The following is a 19,905-nucleotide window of genomic DNA, read 5'->3' as shown; positions in this document are numbered from 1 at the left end:
ACTCTCACCACAGACGGACAGCTGATGATTGTGGGAAAGAGGGGCACAGTCAAGCAAGGCCTATGTGCTACCCCTGATAGTCACCCTCAGCAAGACCCCCTTCCCACACCTCCTCCACACATTCCCCACCCCTCATGCGGCCTAGCACTTCACAAACACTAACCTCTGGCAAAACTATTCTGGTGACACCAGTATCCCCTGAGCACCTCCTCAGGGCTTTGCACACATTATCACCTCTGCCAGGCAAATACCATCATGCCTGTGAGCAAACAGACTCAGAAAGGCCACACAGAGTATCAGGCCAGGTCTCAAACCCAAGTCTTTCTGATGGCCAAGAGATAGGAGAGCAGAGTGGCGAGCTGGGTAGCTTCTGGGCCAAACAGCCTGCATTTGTATTCCAGCTCCACCACACATGCTGTGTGACCTTGGGCAAATTGCTCAGCTTCTCTGTGCCTCAGTTCTCTATTTGTACAAAGGGAATAACAATTACACACCAGGGCTTGCTGTGAAGATTAAGAAAAACCCTGGCACAGGATGTGTGTTTTGTTGTAAATGTGGGATTTTTCCACCTCAGACACCTCTCCTGGAGGGTCCCTCACTCACCCTCAAATATTTATTGAGGAAGCTTTGTTAGAACAAATCTCTAACAACAGCCTCAAATGGTACAGGATTAGATATGCACTAACAGGGAACAGAGATTTGGGTGAAAGGAATTCCATAAGTCAGGGAGGAACCGGAGGTGTTTTGGGGTTGGAGATACATCCAGGTTGGTCCTGGGATGACCAAAGTGGTGGGCACTGGTGGGCACTGGTTTAACCCAATGGTAAGATGGGCCTGGCTACAATCATGCCCACAGCCAAGAGCTGATACAGAACTCTGTAGACCATGGCGACCCTGCTGATAGCACAGAGTCTGGGGGGACATGGGGACAGCAGATGCCTCACTCTCCATGAGTTCATTCAGCCAAGATTCCTGAGAGCCTATGGGCCTGGCACCAACTGGGGGTCCTGCAGGTGCTGCTGAGAGGCTGGCGGGGTCAGCTGATGTCCTCTGACTCATCTCACTTCCCAGGTGGGAGCTCAAATGTAGCCCTACACCCGGCTGCCTCAGTTGGTAGAATGTGTGACTCTCGATCTCAGGGTTGTGAGTTCCAGCCCCATGTTGAGATTACTTAAAAATAGAGATTACTTTAAAAAAAAAAAAAAGAGTAGCCCTAGATTATACATAAATGTGGGCCTGGTATATACCCACAAAACTTTATTTATGGGCACCAAAATTTGAATCCCACATGCGTTTCCTGTGTCGTGACATTACTCTTTTGATTTTTTTCCTTCAACCACTTAAAAGACCAAGACTATTCTTAGCTCATGGGTCATACAAAAACAGGTAGCAGGCCAGATTTGGCTCTTGGGCTAACCCCTGGTCTACAGGGGAAAGGCAACAGCCAAGAGGAAAACAAGGAAATGTGCACATGAGTACAAACCATGATGAGTACCATAAAGGGAAAGACGGGGAAACAAGACCGAATAATTGAGGGGTAGGGGGGCTTCTCTGAAGGGAGTCCATTTAAGCTTCAGGTTGAATGAGAAGTACCTATCCCCACAGAGTGAAGGGAGAACATTCCATATACAGGGGACAGCAAATGCAAAGGCCCTATGGTGGGGAAAACAGTGTCATCAAGGACCATAAGGAAAACTTATGAGTTTAAGGAGTGCACCCAGGAGAGACAAAAGATGTGGTCGGAGTGCCTGGTAGCACAGAGCCTCTCAGACAGGCAGGAGTTTGGAAATTTGCATTTTAATCTAAAAGCAATGACAGGTTTAATAGGAGTGAGATCTGGCTTTTAGAAAGCTCACTATGGCCACTGAGCAAAGGTTTGGCTGTGGAGAGGCCCATTTGGAAGGAGAGAGAAGAGAAAGTTTCTGCAGTGGTCTGGGGAGAGGCCCCAGGGGTGGGAAGGGTGAGGGGTGTCATGTCTAGGGCACATTCTAAGAGGAAAGCCTGTAGGGTTTGCTGACAGTAGAAAAAGGATGGACAAAACTGTCACCAGATTTTTTGGCCTGGTGCTGGAAGGATGAAGCTGTCTTCAAGGGAGTGGGCAAGCTGTGGGAGGGTGGATAGACTTTCTTGAAAGTTCCTCCTCGTTGTGCAGTGAAAACACTTTGAAGACACAAAGCCACATCCTCGACAGAATATCTTGTGTTATTTAAGCCATAAAGTTTCCCCCAGAGTCCTGGGTCAGGCACTGAGGAGCAGAACAAGCCAAGCACCAGGCAGGCAGCTTTCTCCAGAAGTAAGCCACAAACCTTTACAGCACTTACAACCCCATGTGGGTCCAGAGTATCACACAGCCAGGAGGGCTGGTGGGGGGTTGCACAGAAGGCCTAATGTGGCTCACCAGCGCCCCCGGCCCTGCCTTTCTTAGGAAGCTGGGGCACCTGCCCATCTCCACCCTCTCCCCAGCTCACCAGTGTCCCCTCTGCCCCCTCTTCTCCCAGCCCCCTTCTGCTCTCCCTCCATTTTACCCCACTCCTTCCTCCCATGCTCCATTGTCTGACAGTGAGACCTAGCTTGTTATCTTAAAGTTAGGTTGGCTGCTTGGTCTGCAGGAAGACGAGAGGCCCAGCAGATGGTGGGGCCTCTCCAGGATCAGCCTCAAAGGTCACCGTCTGTCACTGCCCACCCGCTCCAGCCTCTTCCACATCAATGGAGTCTCTCATGCTGATTTCAGGCCCCACAAGCTGTGCAGTGACATTTCCTGCGGGCTGACTGTGTGCCAGGCACCGTGCTAGGCCTTCTCTGGACATTAACTCTTAATTATCTCACCTGGTCTATGAGGATATGTTCTCATAGGATAGGCCTATGTTCTCATCCCCATTTTACAAATGAGGAATCAGAGGGGCACCTGGGTGGCTCAGTGGTTGAGTATCTGCCTTCAGTTCAGGGCGTGATCCTGGGGTCCCAGGATCAAGTCCCACATCGGGCTCCCCACAGGGAGCCTACTTCTCCCTCTGCCTATGTCTCTGCCTCTCTCTGTGTGTGTCTCTCATGAATAAATAAATAAATAAAATTGTTTTTAAAAAAATGAGGAAGCAGAGGCACAAACAGGCAAAATAATTAGCCATGGTGACAAAGACTCTCTGGCTCCAGCATCCAAATTCTTCAACACCAGGCTGGATAACCCCACACACACCACCCTCTTCAAGCCTCAGCTTTTCTGTCTGCTGCAAATGAATGAGGGACTCAATGGAACGATTTCTGGATCCTTCTAGCCTTTACAAGTCTGGAATTTAAAAACTGCTTTCTTCCAAGGCACCTGATACATTCTTTCTCCCCCCAACAGTGGCTGCTCTCAGGGAAAGATCTTCTTGGCCCATTCACACTATGGTATAAATGACCTACACGGTGAATGGAGGTGAGGGGACTCTGGTGGAAAGATTCAAACCCAGGCCTAACTCGTTCCAGAACCTGGGCTGTCCCAACATAGCATTGCGCTAGCCACATCCTTGGGCTTTAGGAGCTCTTCCAAAAGGTACTCTTTACACCCATCAATATTCCCTGTTCCCAAAGAGAGAGCCAAAATGAGGATGAAGGAAGAGGATGGGAACAGGAAGTAAGGGATATAAGCTATCAAGTCAGACCCACGACTTCTGAGAGTCAGGGCTTCTGGTCCCCATGAAAGCCTGGGTCCCACTTCCAACCCAGTTTATTTGGACAGGCATTCTGGAAGGAGTCAGGCCTGGGAGCTGAGGACCTAACTTCTGGCCCTGCCTAGAAGGACTTAGATTCTACATCTGTACGATGGGGAGTTGGCCCCTTCCAGCTCTACTAGTTTTGAGTTTTGCTCATACCCTGACCCCAAAGGCACCCCATTAGCTTTCTCCAGGTAGGAAATCACCTCTAGTGCCCCCAAGCCCAGAGCTCCTCTCTGAGCTGTGCACAAGAAACTCACCTCTTAGAAGAAGGGGAGCTATAATCACAGCCTCTGGTAGAAGTTCCCAGCAGGCCCCACTTATTGGCCTTGGCAGAGCAGGGCTGGGGCTGCAGTGATGCCCTTTGAAACTGACACCTGACACAGCAGCTCTCCTGGCCTGGGCGCCCCTCCCTCATGCTCCCCAGGCAGTGGCCTCTGCTCCTGACCACCCCCAACAAAGTTCAACCTTTTTGCCTCTGTAAAAGGCTTTTAAGTTTCTCACCCAGCCTCTCATTTCTCAGTTTAATTATTGAGGAGCCCTCTTGTCGCCAGGCTGGAACATTAACACTGTTAAAAAGGAACCCAAGGAATGCAGACCACAGATGACTGCCTCCCTCTGGCTCTTTCCCCATCTCCCCTGCCCTGAATCTCCTTTCCAACATGTCCCTCCTGCCCCCATTCCTTCTCTCCTCCCCAGGCCCCCACCTCCCAATCCCATCTCACTTTCTGTGCAGCAGGGAGGCTCCTGACCCCCTGCCTCAACCCATTCATCTCTCGGGCAATCTGAGAAGGCACAGATAAAACTGAGGCCTCAGCCATGTTCATAGGTAACCAGATGGGCAGAAAAAAAGGAGTACCTGTGAGCCCCTAGGCTGGTGAGGCCTGGCTCCAGGCACCCTCACCCTACCAGAGACCTTGTGCCAACTAGAGAGAGATTAGCATGGAAGTCACAGTACACTCCCAGTGGAGTCATTGATGCCTCACTCCAAAATATCCATGTTTCCAAGAACTCACAGATACCATTCTTGTACCCTTTACCCTGTGTCAAGTGACACCTCTCCACTCCTTTAGCCTCTCCATCTCTCCATAAAGTGGGTACTGGCTCATCTCTGGGAGATGGCAGGGAGGCACTCACTGAGGTCATGGACACAAGGGTCCCATCACCTTTGGTTCAGGATGTGATCCCAGAGTCTCGGGATCCAGTCTCACATTGGGCTCCCTGCACGGAGCCTGCTTCTCCCTCTATGTCTCTGCCTCTCTCTCTCTGTGTGTGTGTCTCTCATGAAAAAATAAATAAAATCTTTAAAGAAAAAAAAAAAAACAAGGGTCCCATCAGACTGTCTTCTAAAACACCCACAGTCCCCAAAAGTTTTTTTTTTTTTAAGATTATATTTATTCATGAGAAACAGAGAGAGAGAGGCAGAGATACGGGCAGAGGGGGAAGCAGGCTCCATGCGGGGAGCCTGATGTGGGACTCGATCCTGGGACTCCGGGATCACACCCCGATCCGAAGGCAGACAGACACTCAACCACTTGAGCCACCCAGGTGCCCCCAAAAGTGTTTAATAAAAAGCTCCAATAAGGAAACTGCAACAGCCCCATGTATATAGTCTGGGCCTCTTCTCCAAGGCCGAGGACCTAGGCCCCACCCAGACAGATTGACAAGGAGTCTGGGGCTTGTCCTTTCTGCTGATGGCCCCAGGTGGCCTTCCCTCTCAGGCAGGCAGGCTGAAGCAATGACTCAGCTAACCTAAGCCATTGCCAGGACCTGGCCTGGGCAGCTGAGCCCTGCTTTCTCCTCCCCTCTGGGTCTCCACTCCTCAGTGCGGGTGGGAGAAGTGGACCAGGCTACCCATTCCCAAACCATCTGTAAGGAATGATCTCTGGCAGCACAGCCCCCTGGGGGCTGTTTGGATTGTCTACTGCAAGGGCAAAGTTTCCTTCAAGTTTTCTGTTCAGCTTAATCTGGCATTCTTCATAATTCATCCATTTGCTTAAAAATTAAGATAGTGTTTCCATTTGGATTATAAGTAAAACCAACACCCCAGGAAGAAGGCCCATAGGTAAGGAGCACAAGGCACATGACCCCACAAAGTTCTAACTCCCACCCCACGCTGTAACAGGACAACTCTAGCTTCATTTCTTTCCCACTCCCACCCCATGCCCAACTTAGTGGACTTCTACACCATTCACCTCCACTTCAACCCAGGCCCCTAAAAATGCTCCCAAAGTACTGATGCACTATGGGACTGGACAAATGGGCTCTTGAAAAGGTCTAGGTGAGAGAGTCACAGCCTCACCACTTCCCACTCTGCATGGGCCCAGACAGCCTCTCTCAGCCCACTGGGTCTAACTTTGGAGACTGAGGAGGGAAGGGGCCACCTCCAGAGGCTGGGAACCTGACACCAGGATGAAGGAGGGACCCAGTGGCTTCCTCTGTGCTTTCCTTCCTCCTCCTCCCACATATTTTCCCTCCCTCCCTCCCCCCCCCACCCCGCACCCCTTACACAACACACACACACACACACAAGCACACAAGCACACACAAACACACAGCAAAGAAGGCAGGCTCCAAAGAAGAGCGGCTCATAATTATTGGTAAAATGCTTGTAATGTTTTTCTCTCTACCCGGTAGCTTTCAGTTGTTTTAGCAGCTTAGCGAAGCACTTGGCTCCAATTGAATTGCAAATCAGCAGCTCTTGCCCCAGGAAGAGAGGAAGGGAGGTAGCAAGGAGGGGGCAGGGAAGGATTCCAGACGAAAGGGAGAAAGGTGTGCAAGGAAGAAGGGCAGGAGGAAGGAAATGAGCAAATGAGCAAGCGAAGCTTGATTCTGGGCCCAGAGCAACAGCTACAGAGACCGCCTGCTCCTTCGAGGCCCTTTCCCTGTCCTCATCCACCATCCACCTTCTGCTGTAGCCCACTGCCCCATCCAAAATATCAAGACACATTTTATAACCATAATCTTGGGGTGAAGTGTGAGGGCCACACTGGGCTTTCTCAACTACTACAAGAAAAGCATATCTTTCTAGGGAATTACAATTTATTTGAAAACAATGTCAAAAACAAAAGTCTTGCTTTATCTCTTTGGCAGTCTCCAACATTCATATTTCCATTTTATCTATTTCTTTGACTCTGTTTCTCTGACTACATGTATTTCTACATATCCATCTGTCTGTCTTTTTACACATCTGTCCACCTATCTCCTTCCTTCTGTTTCACCAGCACTTCATTCTCCCCTCTTGGTTCAGAATTCCCCACAGAGGAGCGGAGTTGATCAGGGAACTCTGGGCGGCCGTGCTGTTTCAGCACCATGGTCAGCACCCCGGAGCCCCTCCTCCCTGACACCTACACTCCTCGGATCCTCAGCTCTCACCACAGGACTGCCCCCAAATTCTCAGATACTGTTGTGGGGGATGGTACAGTCCTCAGAGTCCAGGAGGGAAGAGGAGAAAGAAACTAGCCAGGCCTGGCACCCTGGGTTGTTGGCGGAAGACCACGTCTGGGGCCAACTGGCCAGACACTAACCTTGAAGAGGCGAAGGATGTTGGCCACCATGATGGAGACAGAGCTCCCTGAAGCACCGATGACACCGACCACACGTTCCGGTTTGGTGATGATGGGGGGGCCGCCACTGCCACAGCGGACCTCTGTGCCATCCTTCTCGATGAGCGCCTGCACAAAGGTCAGGGACTGCTCGAGGGCATGGGTGTCCCTCGAGCAGGTGTCCAGAATGCGGGCGCCCAGCGTGATGTTGGGCAGCAGGTCCGGGTCATTGTTGATGCGATCCAGGGCAAAGAGCATGGCCTCCAGCCGATGGATGCCCTTCTCCTTCTTAAGTTCTCCACAGGCCTTGCCCTCTGAACCCCGACCGTGCACTGGGAACAGGCCGCCCAGTGTGATGTCCCCATCTATGCGAATGGAATTCATGTGGGGGTGGCCCTTGGGCTTCCCCAGGGAGGAAGGCACCCAGGGGCCATAAAGGCTAAGGAGCAGGCAAAGAGGCAGCCGGGCCCACCACCAGCCCCAGCCTGTCTTCCCAGGCATCTCGGAAATCCCTAGAGACCCATGAAGGGCAGGCCCCACTCCTAGCCTTGGCAGGCCCCTGGCCCCACAGCCTGGGTGAGCATGGGCAGGGCAGCCCCCACAAGTCTCTCCAGGGCTGCTTCAGCAGCAGGGTGGCTGAGGGCAGCCAGTGGGGTCACCCATGCTGGTGCTCCTCGCCACTCAGGCAGTGCTCAGTTGCTGACATGGGCCATTCCCACAGGCAGCAGGGAGTGGCCAGGGAGCAGCAAAGCTCTAGTCTTGGTCCTCACGTTCTGCGGGCCTGTTCTTGACGGATGAATGTGAAAAGAGAGTGCTCCTAGCTTCACGTATCTTGGCATCAAGGAGAAAACAGCTTCAATGCTCTCCTCCTACCAACCTTAGAAGGGAGAGAGAGGGAGAGGGAGGGGGAGAGGGAGAGGGATGGAGAGAGGGAGAGGGAGGGGGAGAGAGAGAGAGAGAGAGAGAGAGAGAGAATCAAACAGAAGCCCAAAGAAGACATTAGCTGTTCTGATCTCTCATGAGGAGCCTGAGAGAAGGAGATGCTGGAGGTTATCGCCACAGGCTCCACAAATCTGAACTTGGTTTTCTCCCAGCTGCTGCTCGACTTTGGTTCAAGTGGGAGAGCCTGAGGCAGAAATTAGGTCATGTTTGAAGATTTCTTAGGCCTAGACCCACTGCCATCAGAAACCAGGGGATCAGAGTGCACACTCCCCAGGAACAGCCTGAACTGACTTGAGAGGAAGAAGGGTCTTCCTCAACACTCACCCACATGAGGGAACAGCAAGAAATCAGGTCCACAGGATCCAACCCCATTTTAGAGATGAGGGAACTGAGGCCCAGAGCAGAAGAGCATTTTGTCCAAGTCACACAGGTAGTGAGAAGCACAATACCACGCGGACCCCAGCTTCCCAGCTCTGGAGCCAAAGACACTTAGGTTCCTTGGGGACTGAGGAATAAGGAAGCCAGCAAGGCCCCCTGCAGAAGAAACCAGGCTGGGAGCTGCTCACTCTGAAGACCAGGGAGAAGCTGGGGCTGTCCCAGCTCAGAATCCTCATCCCAAATCCAAACGGGCAATGCAAATTTCACATTTCTACCTCAGCCACACCCCTGGCAGACGGTAACCCCAGGGGCTCCAAGCTCAAGGAGGTAGGCCTCCTTTTCATTTGCTTGGCCTCCCTCCCCCACCATCTTTCTCATGGTCTTTAGCTCTCAATTTCTCCACTGCTCTTTCTCTCTCTCCCACTTCCTCCCTCTGAGAGGGGGGGCTCAGGTTATGGCCTGAACTACTGCACATTATTATGATCATTGTCATTATTATTGTTGTTGTGATTAAATATTTATCTGCAAGGGTAGAGGAGAGAACACCAGCTCTTCCTCATTCTCACTGCTAATTTGGGCTAATTTCCCCTGGGGTTCCTTCCCTTGCCCCAGCCTCCCACTCGCTCAAAACCAGCAACCTCCCTCCCCTCAACTTAGAAGGCCACAGGGAGAAGCGCTGGAAGCTGAGTCAGGGATTGGTTGGGGGGCTGACACCCAGGCTCCCATTCCAATGGGTTTGTCAAATGAAGACCAGCAAGCCACTCACCCATTCTGTGCCTCAGTTTCCCTAGCCATTTAGAAGAAGGGCTTGTGTTTGGATTAGGAGGTTTTCCTAGAGATGCAGTCCCTGCATCCAGGCCAAGCAAGCCTCTCAGAGCCACCTGTCCCCTGCTTGGACTTCCCCCACACAGAGGCCCCAACTGCTCCAGTTCTGGGAAAGGAGAGGAAGAAGAGAGTACAGCCTCAATTCCTGAGCTTCCCTGCCTAGCGCCTTCTGAACCCTCACCTCACACATCTGACCCCTCATCAAAATGTTCCCCCACCCTTTAGCTCCTCAGAGGCCAAGAACAGCTATTAATTCTCCTTCAGCCTATGCCACAGGGGAACCAGAAGCCCCGAGGAATCCCATAACCCTCCCAAAGTCACAAAGCAAGTCAAGATGGGGCAAGACTCAAAGCCAGCACCAGTCACACTGAGAGGTCCAAGGTAGCCTGCAGGAAAGCTTCCTAATCCCACAGCCACTCCTGAAGCCAGGAGCCAGTGACCTAGTGCTGGGGCGGGGCGGGGGTGGGGTGGGGTGGGGTGGTGGTGTCAGTACCTGGGGGAAGGCTGAAGAGTAAGAGCTGCTAAAACACCGGAGGGGGGCTACACCTCAATGGAACTGTCATCCCCACTTCCACCTCCCTGTGAGTGAGTTTAGCAGATGGGTTTCTGGGTGGCCACGGGGAGTGAAGGGCTGTGGGGTAGTTGCCACTGATGCCAGCACCAGGCAAAGGCAATTCAGACAGGAACACCGGCGGTCCCCGCCCCTGCCATCCCCTAGAGAGATCTCCTTCCCAGATCTCCAGAACAGAAGGGGATGGATGAGGATGCGGTCCGGGGGAAGACTGCCCCTGCAGGGCACTTTCAGCTGGCACAGCCATGGGAAGGAGTCCCCTCCCGGCCGGTGTCCCATGGGTGGGACAGCCCACACAATGAAACACTGTCTTGTCCAAACGCCATGGTGGCCCTGGAGCGATGACAACACTGCTGTGTGCCGGGCACCACACTAAGTGCTGGGAGTGCATGGCAGCGGGCTCACACCCCGGAGCGGCGGGCTCAGAGGAGGAAGGGGAGCTCCACCCCAGGCCCAGGCCTGCAGGCCCCCCGGAGCCCGCGCTCTGCTGGCGGCCCTCTCCTAACATCCTGCCATCCTGCGGGCCGGCCTGGGCGGCCTGGCTTAAACATGGAGGGAGTCCTGGCCTCAGATGGGCCTTGTGAGGAGGCCGCAGTGGGGCCGATGCTGGCGGAGGGCCGGGGCTCCTCGCGGTCGGCCCAGCTCAGGCTCCAGATTCCTCGTGAAGGCCCAACACCGGCTTCTCCTGGGAGCCCACGCACCCCAGGCGGAGCAATGTGCACACACCATACAGACACAACACACACTGTACACACAGCACACAGACACGAACGTACCACACCACACACACACCCCATACACACAACACAGATATAAACGTACCACACACACCATACACATAACACATAGACAAACATGCTACACACCACATACACCAGACACAGACCACATACCACATACACACCATACACACACACTATACACACACCAAACATACAGCACAGATACAAACATAGCACACACTATACACACATATCACATACACACATCGCACATGCATATACCACACACACCCACACCATACACACATTATACACACATGCCATACACACACACCACACATATATATATCACATAGACACAAACATACTACACACCACATATGCCACACAGATACAAACATACCACACAGAATACACATACCACACGTGCATACACCACACACACACCATACAGATACACCCATACCACACACATATAACATATATCACGTAGACACAAACATATCACACAGCATGCACATACCACATATACCATATGCACACACACCACACACATATATACCAAACATATCATACATACACACTTGTACATACATATATCACATACACATAAACACATTACACACATGCCAGACATGAACACAGCACATACCAATACACACCACATGCCATATGCACACACACCCTACATACATACTACACACCACAGACACCACACATACACCACAGACACAAACATACCACACACCAGACACACACACACACAATGGGGAGAAGCAGAGGCCACATGGTGGAAGGAGGCCTCAATGAGGAGAAAAGCAAATTCTTGCAACATTAGAATCAAGAGCCCAAGGCCCCAGGCCCTGCCCCCTAACTGCTCACAGGCTTCCCTCCACCCCGACGGCCCTGCCCCCACCCACAGCAGTCCCGCTCCATCCCTGGTCTTCCCCATCCCTGGTCTGCTGGGTCTGCCTTTTCTGAACATCTCCAAAGAGCTGGGCAAACCACCGCCTCTTTTAGCCTCCCCTCCTTCTTTTGATCCTGTAACAGGAACAAGGGAAAAGTAAAAATACTCTGAGTAAAAGGCGCCACCAGGAGCAGAGGCTGGGGGTGGGGCAGCAGGGGGAGCCAAGGCCATCCTTCCATACCCTTCCGAACCCCACCGGGCAGCCTCCACCTTAGCAGAGAGGGGCCAGATGGGGGGAGGTTGAGTCCTCAGGCCACCCCCTCAATTCTAAAACAGCCAGGGAAGCTCACACTTCAGACGTTTGGGGGCTGGAGGTGGGGGGTAGGGGGTGGGGAGTGGGGGGCCTCTTATTCTACCCTTCCCTCTCCTTCCCCACCTCTCTCCTCAACCTGTCTATTCCCTTCCCTTCCACCCTCTGTCAGATCTTTGGCTCCAGATAGGCAGGGAGGGACAAGGAGCAAAGGAAAGAGCACATGGTCATCTCCACACACAACAGCATCTTTCAGAACATCCTCCAGAGAGGGGATGTAAGGAGAGCCAAGGAGGGAGGGTGCAGTCTGCCCTCCTCCCCCTCCAGCCCAGGCACCCTACAATCTGAGGGCCTCTCTGATATCTGCAGGCCTGCAGGGAGAAACTCCCCAACCTGCCTTAGTGATCCTTCCAAGTCCCATGCTTCCGCACGTCTAACCTAAATCCTTCCCTCCACAACCAGGGCCTGAGCCAGGAAGAACCACAAACCATGGAATGACAAGCGGCTCCAAAGAGAGCTACTGCAACGTTTACTAAACTCACTCAGCTTTTTATTCTCCCAAAGCTAGGGAAAGAGAATTCTCCCCAAACACCAAAGTAAGGGACAGAGTCAGAGGGAATGACCCTGCACTTGGCACCCAGAGCTGCTCAAGCAGGCTTTCAGCCCCTGCAAGGCCACTCAAGCTCTGGGCTCTTCCCCCTGCCCTGCCCCAGCACCCCCTCTCAACCTCTGCCTTCCTTGAGCCAGGCCTCCTCCCTCCCCTCAGCTTTTCCACATTTCCTCCCCAACTTCAGTCCTCTCCATTCACCTCTGTCTCTGTGGCCTGGCCCAGCCCAGGTGCTCAGCAAAGCTGGGCGTGGCGTCTGTTTTGAATCTCTGAGCTGTTTAGACACCTCATCACCCACAACTCACACTTCCACGGGAGGGGCTCTGCTCCCCAGCAGGAAACATGAGGGAGAACCAGGGCCCTTCCCCTCCTTCCCCCACCACCCCAAGCCCACAGGTGCCCACGCAGACCTGAGACGCTGGACTGCAGGCCACCTCTGAGGCCCCCTCCCTCCTGCCCCCCTGGGGGCCCCGCACTGGTCCAGCAGAGGTGCGCTATGCTGGACAGTCTCCTCCCAAATGGACAGAGCCTAGACCCAAGGAACAAGCAAGAAGATGCTGCACCCCACAGCAACGAGGCCCATAGTTTGATCCCCACCCTTGTGATCCCTGGTCCATGGGGAAAGGGGATGGCTAATTAGCTCCCTCAACCTCAACAGCCCAACCCTCTCCCCACAGGGACCACAGCTTGAGGAGACCGTGTCATACTCCTCTTGCTATCTCTGCATCCCAGCCTGGCACATTGCCTGGCATCCCCCACCAGAGCTTGTGGAAGGGAACGAATGATGTGATGCGAGTGAAGAATTCTGGGCTCTTCCCACCCTCTCTCCCAGGTCATCAGTGTCAATATTAATAGAAACAGCAGCCCTGCTCCCAGACACTCCCCAGGGCCGTGCCAGGCCATGTTTGAAGAGCAAGGAGGAGGGCACAGTGGGGGTCCAGGCTCCGTGGATCTCATTCTTTTCCCATCCCCAAGAAGCTCCAGCCCACCAGCCTGTATCAGGAACCCTCCCAAGTACAGAAATCCCCAGATCTTGCTTCATAGGCCATCCCCTCCCTGTTTCACCAAAAGAGCCTGATTCCAAAGTGACTGGTTCGCTGGGCATGTGGTGGGCATTGCAGAAACATGCAAGGAAAGAAGAAATGATAGAGGACAGGAGGGATGAGAAAGTAATTCCTCAGCTCAATGCCCATAGAAACTAGAGAAAACTTCAAATCCGCCATTGTGGTTCCTCCAATCTAGGATTCCCTCCAGCCTCCTCCCTGTGACTTTCACCCTTCAGGTAGCAACTGAGACCCTTCCTCCTCCAGGAAGCCTGCCCTGATGATCCTAGCTCTATTTCCTCCTTCTTGCACATTCACATCTCCCTCTCTCTTTCTCTCTCTCTCTCTCTCTCTCTCTCTCTCTGTGTGTGTGTGTGTGTGTGTGTGTGTGTGTGTGTTATTTGGCAATGATGAGCCTGGAAGATTTTAAGGGCCTGTGTAGACCACACTCATCTCTGCATCTCCTGTGCCTAGCCCAAGGCTCAGAAACTCTCAATAAGCAACAACACACGGTCTTTGCCCGGAGCCAGCAGGCAGCCAAGGTGATGCCCAGGGCAGGGTCTGAAGCAGCATTCTGCGTCTGCAGAGTAGAACTCTGACCTGGCACTAAATCCTCACACGTCCCTGGTGTGGTCAGGCATAGAATACATCCTTTCTGCCATAACCATTCAGTTATTGACCGTGTCGATCGAATGTGTGCTGGCTCTGCTCTGGGCACTGGAAATGTGCTAGGAGTAACAGACACAGACAGCAGCACCCACCTCTTGGGGCCAACCTGGGGGGTGGCCCAGGAGATGCAATAAACGTACTTACATAAAGATATGTGGCACTTCAGGGAGTCCAGAGGTTATGAAGAAACTAAGGCAGGTAAGGAGAGAGGTCAAGACCCTGGGGTCTGTTCAGAAAAAGATAGTCAAGGCAGGCTTCTCTGAGGAGGTGGCATAGGAGAAAGCAACTAAAAACAGTAGAGGTGTGAGCCACAAAAGTGTCCCAGGTAGAGAGAAGCAAGGGCAAAGTCCCTGAGCTCATGTTTAGCATTGATTGTTCAAGGACCAGCAAGGAAGCCGGAGTACCCGGAGGGCAGTGGGAACAACGGGAGCGGGGAGAGGAGGTCAGAGAGGGCATGGGTACAAGATCAGACAAGACCTGTGCTGATGGAGAAATGGGGGCCCACTGGAGGGCTCTGAGCGCAGTGACAGGCAAGGATTCATGGCAAGAGAAACCTGAGACTCAAAGAGATGCCACCTGCTAAGGCCACAGCAGCTCTGGTCAGCTGAAGGCAAAGCAAGCCCATCTCATCAGCCCAGGAAGGGCCCGACACTGACCTTCCCCCTCGCCCGGAGGGGGAGCGCAAATCTCCATTTGCCAGCCCCCACTTCCATGTAGACTTCCAGGCCTCTCCTTCCTACCCCAACTTGTCCTGCCTCCACCTACCACCACTGCCAACCCGCCCCCCTCCCAGTCTTCTGGCACAATCCAAGTGGGCATGCGTCTTTGTTTGCAGCTGGTGCTACTGTGAGCTTCCCGACTAATACTGTTTCTTCCTCTCTCCTCCTTCTTCCTGTCCAAACACCTCCTTAACTCAGAGCTCCCCCTACTCCAGCACTGCCCCAGAGGGAGAGGGCCCACGGGCTTCACAAGTCAAAGCCCAGACTCTACCATCTTACACAGTCATAAGCACAACCAGTTGTGGGTGACCCTCCCATCCCCAGGCCACACAGGAGCCAGGCACAGGGAAGGGCCAGTGCTACCTGTGAAGTAAATGGCTCACCAGAAAGTTAAGATCAAGTCCCCAATCTTTATTCCTAAAGATCAAAAATCACCCAGTGATTTTAGAAACAATAAAGATGTAAGCCACAGCAATGACCGTGTTTTCACTAGAAGTCACAGGCCCAACCAGAAAACAGGTCCAGAGGCCAGTTTCTATCACCCTGAAGAGCAGAGAGGTGGGAAGGCTGAGGATAGGGGACAGGGCAGGACCCAACCTCGTGGTCCAGCCTGGGACTAGCAGCCAGCTGGCTCTCCTGGGACCCCCCTGCATTACAGCCAATGGGCAGCCAGTGCTTTCTCCAGAATGGGGAGGCTTAACCAGATACTACAGCTAGCTAGTCAGCGTGGCTCAGCCTGAAATGGCATGGGCTGGCATTATGGGCTGGCATTTCCCAATTACCACAGATAATATCTCCCTTAATTGAATGGGGTCCAGATAATGTCATTATGCACTGCATTCCCCAATTTATTTAATATACATGTGTACACATATATTTATGCCTCACTGCGGCCAACGACATTGCTAAAGGTGAGGTTGATAATAAAACATTTCGACGGGAGTCATCAGCTTTAATTTAAGGGGTGATTTTTACTATCCTTGTGGTGCTCATTTTTCCAAGGAGCCAAGAGAAACAACGGACAGGCTGGAAGAGGCTGGCTCAGGCCTGCGGGCTAGGAAGTGGGGTGGGCAGGGCTGTGGGGTAAGCTTGTCTTTTCCAAGCAAGTTCTGCTGCTACTCCTCCTTCTTAGGAGTGAGTTCAGGCAGGGAAAGGGGCGGGGGGGGGGGGGGGGGGGACAGGGGGGAGCAGAGGCAGAAGCACCACCCCCCCCAGCTTGACTGCAGGACTGGCAGGGAGGAGGAAGCTTGTCTGGAATGCAGAGCTACGAGGCTGGGGTAGCACTGAGAAGCAGCAGGGTGACATACTGGGAGAAAGGCAGGGCAAGAAGACAAGGGAGGCCAGAGCCAGGCCAGAGCCAGTCCACAGCCAGGAAAGAAGCAGAGTTCCCAGGAGCCAGGAAAAGACAGTCTGCACTCTGCAAGGGTCAAAGACAGTGAAATCTCTAAACTAATTTTTGATAGTCCCCTGCTAACTGGGGCAGAGTTGACACGAAAACAAGCCCTCCTTGCTCTTTCCAGGAGTCAGCACCAGGCTAGGTGGGAGCAACAGAAAGCCAGTGTCCTTGGCCGCAGGCCAGCTACCCACCAAGGCAAGCCCCTGAGTCTCCTGCCTCGGGTCAGCCCAGCTAGCTGGCCACTCCTCTGCCAGCCCCAGCAAGCAGGACCAGAGCCCAGATGCCGGCTTCCCCCTATGCCTTCTCCGGGTAGCAAAGGCAGCTTCCACTCTGCAGAAGTGAGATAACCTCCCAGCCAGCAGCTAGCGGGCCCAGCTGCCCAGGCTGCCAGTGGGGCCTGCCCACTGCAAAGTTAGGTTCTCAGCCGGCCAAGCAGAGGAGGACAACGGGGTGGGCAGATGTCTTGGGGTGGGTGGTAATTAGGGGCTGCGAGCTCCAGACTTGTCTAGGGTAGAGGATGTGTCTGTTGGCTGTAATTATAAAGCTCAGAAACCGGTGGGTCCCCTGATCCCATCTTTTCCTGCCAGCTACCCCCCTGCAGCAGGGTGGGTTGAGGTGTGGCCCAGCATCCTGGAAGCTGGACCAGGGGACCCCCCATAGAGCTTTTTGCTCCCTCCCCTTCCTGGTAGCAGGTAGCATGCTAGCTGCTCACTTACTGGCTGGCTCGCTCACTGATGCTCTCACCTACCTCGGGCTGCCTGTCTGCCACTGTGCCAGGCGCTCCTCTTGGGGACGTCACGCCTCCAACAGAATGAAGACGCCCAGATGCAGGCTGGGGGAGGAGGGATGAGGGAGGAAGACAGGTGCGGCCTACACTAGGCCACAAAGGCCAAGAAAACAGCTCAACTCCTGACATGCTCCCGCCCCCCCCTTCCCCCTCTGCCAGCTCAGGACTCCTTCTCTGTGCCCTGCAGCCTGCCCTACCACCATCCCATATATCTCTCATTTACCACCAGTAGAGCATCCTTTTGGGTTGAGCATTGCCATCTCCTCTCTGGGCCTCTTGCAAATGCAAACATCCCAGAGAAAGGTAGCCCTTGCACTGACTGCTGCCTGGCGGGAGGAGGTGGGTAATAACTTTTTGGTATTTTTGTCTCTGAGAGGTTGAAGGCATTGACAGGTGAGGGAAAGTTTATGGCTAACAGACAGAGGTTGGAGGAAGGGGAAGACAGTGGTCATCCAATACCTAAGTGGGCAGGCATGCTCATCCAAGGCTAAGCAGAGTCTCAAGGGTACCAACCCCAAAGGCCCCCAACCCCATGTCAGGGATAGGACTCTGAGTAAGGGCCAAAGAGGCCCTCCAGTGGTCCTCTGTGGGGCCCAGGGAAAGGGACAGAGCTCTGAGCCCCCCCTCCACTGCAGACAGGTCCTCTTCAGGGGCCCTCACCACTAGCTCCCAGAGCCTGCCCAGGAGCCGGGACCACACCCAAGAGCCCCCAGACACACCTGTGGGAACTCTCTGCCACCTCAGGAAAGGTCACCCCGAAAGGCTCCCTGGGGTCCTCACCTCTTGACTGAAGTGCTCCCACCACCCAGGCACTGGCTTCTGAAGAGTTCAACCAGCAGACGCAGAACCCCAGGCCCACATCCCATGTGGATCTCAGAGGGGAAAGTGGGGCAGACCCAGCGCGCACCCTGGGGGAGTAGGGAGATGGAATTTAGAACATTCTTTATTTCCACCATGAGCTGGCCCCAGGGACGTGAGGCTGAGTAGCAGGCTGTGGGAAGGGGGTGCCCAGCGTGGAGACTCTCAGAGCACTGGCCCCGCCGCCTACCCTGAGGCCCCACAGTGGCCCAGAATGGAGGAGGATGGGCGCACACGCGCGCGCACACACACACACACACACACCCTCCCCCATCACCGAGAGCTTTCCGACAGACGACAGAGGGTCAGACAGACTAACCACGGCTCCCACTGACACGTGGATTCGGGCACCCCACTAGGCAAGCCCAGCTCAGTCCGCAAAGCGGCTCTCCCGCACCCAGGGGCAGGCACGGTGCCGAGACAGGGTAAGGAAGCGCGGAGCCTCCTCCGAAACGGACTGAACTCTAAGGAGGGGGTGTCACTCGTGGCCTGGGGGCAGGGGGCGCTCGTACGCGGGGCCTCAGGACTCCCCGCCGCCGCCACTGCCGCCCCATTTCTGCACAAACAGCTTCAGACCGCCCCGGTGCGGGGGCGCCTCTCTCAGGCCGGGCCTCCGCCTCGCAGCCCCGCCCCGCGCGGGGAGGGGGCGCCGCCAGTTCCCGGGCGCCGGGGAAGCCCGACCCCGGAGGGGACCCCCCAGCACACACACGCGCGCACACACACACGCGCGCGCGCACGCACGGCCTGGCCACCCGCCCGGCGGCCCCACAGAGCCTCGGGTTCACCGGGGTCCCGGAGAGGGTCGGTGCAGAGTATCGGAGGAGCCCCTGACCCTGAAGTCCCGGGGCCGCGCGGAGCCCCCAGGCCCTGGGGCGCAGTCCCAAGCCGCAGCGGCCGCGAGCCAGCGGGTGCCCGGCTCGGCCAGTGGCGAAGGTGCCGCTGGGGCGACCAGGGTAGCGGGACGCGGTGCAAGGGAAAGGAGCCGAGGCGCGCGAGGCTGGCGCTGCCCGCCCTGCCGCCGGGGGACCGCGGGGAAGGGGTGCAGATGACGCCCCGCGCCCCCGCCTGCCCTGCCCCTCCGCGGAGGGGGCGCGCTAATGCCCCCGCCCCCACCTGAGAGCTGCCACGACCCCCATTTGGCAGAACCTGACATAAGCCCCACTACACAGAGACACTTTCCCCCAGGCCCGGAAAATAAATAAATAAATAAATAAATAAATAAATAAATAAATAAGCCGCTGCCCCGTCCCTCCCTCGCGGGCGTTCGGGGAGCCTGCCCTAGCCCCGAAGGGAGACCCTCCAGCCCGGGTCCCGCGCCCTCCGGCCCCGAGGGCTCCGGTCCGCCGGCCCTCCTCCGGGCAGCCCGAGCGCGGGAGCTCAGAGGCCACCTCCGCGAACCCCGAGGTCCCCGCCGCAGCCCACGCCCCAGAGGCCGGAGGGCACCGTCCCCTCCGCCGGTTCCCCGCGGGCCACAACTCACCGCGCGCCGGCGAGGTCTGAGCCGCGGCGAGGGGTCGGTTGCGCTCCCGCCTGCCCCGGGGGCGCCGGGAGGCGGCGGCGGCGGCGGCCGCGGGCTGCTCGCGCTGCCCAGAGCCCGGGCCGCGGCGGACGGCGCTGACGCTGCGGACCGAGCCGGGCGCCGAGCCGCCCGGAGTCCCGGACGCAGCGGGGATGGGCCGGCGGCCGCCCGGCCGGAGCCGCCTCCCCGCGCGCGGCGTTCTGCTGCTGCTCCGGCAAGAGCAAGGGAGCGGCGGCCAGCCCTGCCCCGGCCCCGCGGAGCCCGGCGTCCAAGCCGAAGGGAGCGGGCGAGGCGGCTCCGGGCAGCGGGGTCCGGCCGGGGGCTCCGGGCGGGGGAGTGCAGCGCGAGCCGACCTGCGAGCGCAGCCGGCCGAGATGCGGGCGCCCGGCGGCGCGGCGGCAGCGGCAGCGGCAGC

At 55.5% G+C, this 19,905-nt stretch overlaps 1 protein-coding gene across 10 annotated transcripts in view; it reads right to left on the bottom strand.

The window, feature by feature from the left end:
- Positions 1–19,560, bottom strand: part of GRM4 (glutamate metabotropic receptor 4) — a 115,841-nt gene extending 96,281 nt beyond the window's left edge. For 7 of the 10 annotated variants that reach the window (XR_013383672.1, XM_077904381.1, XM_077904386.1 and 4 more), the window contains exons 1-2: positions 19,452–19,546; positions 7,220–8,114 (exon numbers count right to left, since the gene is read on the bottom strand). Coding sequence is in view for 9 of the 10 variants with exons in the window: in XM_077904381.1 (XP_077760507.1) it covers positions 7,220–7,738 (519 nt within the window). In the remaining variant the exon portion in view is untranslated. Of the gene's footprint in view, positions 1–7,219; positions 8,115–17,074; positions 17,188–17,893; positions 18,034–19,451 lie in introns of those variants that run through there. The other 3 variants (XM_077904384.1, XM_077904382.1, XM_077904383.1) reach the window with 3 other exon arrangements.
- Between the last annotated feature and the right edge of the window lie 345 nt (positions 19,561–19,905).

Source organism: Canis aureus, chromosome 7 (assembly GCF_053574225.1).
Source record: "Canis aureus isolate CA01 chromosome 7, VMU_Caureus_v.1.0, whole genome shotgun sequence".
NCBI classification, from domain to species: domain Eukaryota; kingdom Metazoa; phylum Chordata; class Mammalia; order Carnivora; family Canidae; genus Canis; species Canis aureus.
Note: the sequence above shows the minus strand (reverse complement) of the source record. Positions and strands in the feature narration are given on the sequence as shown.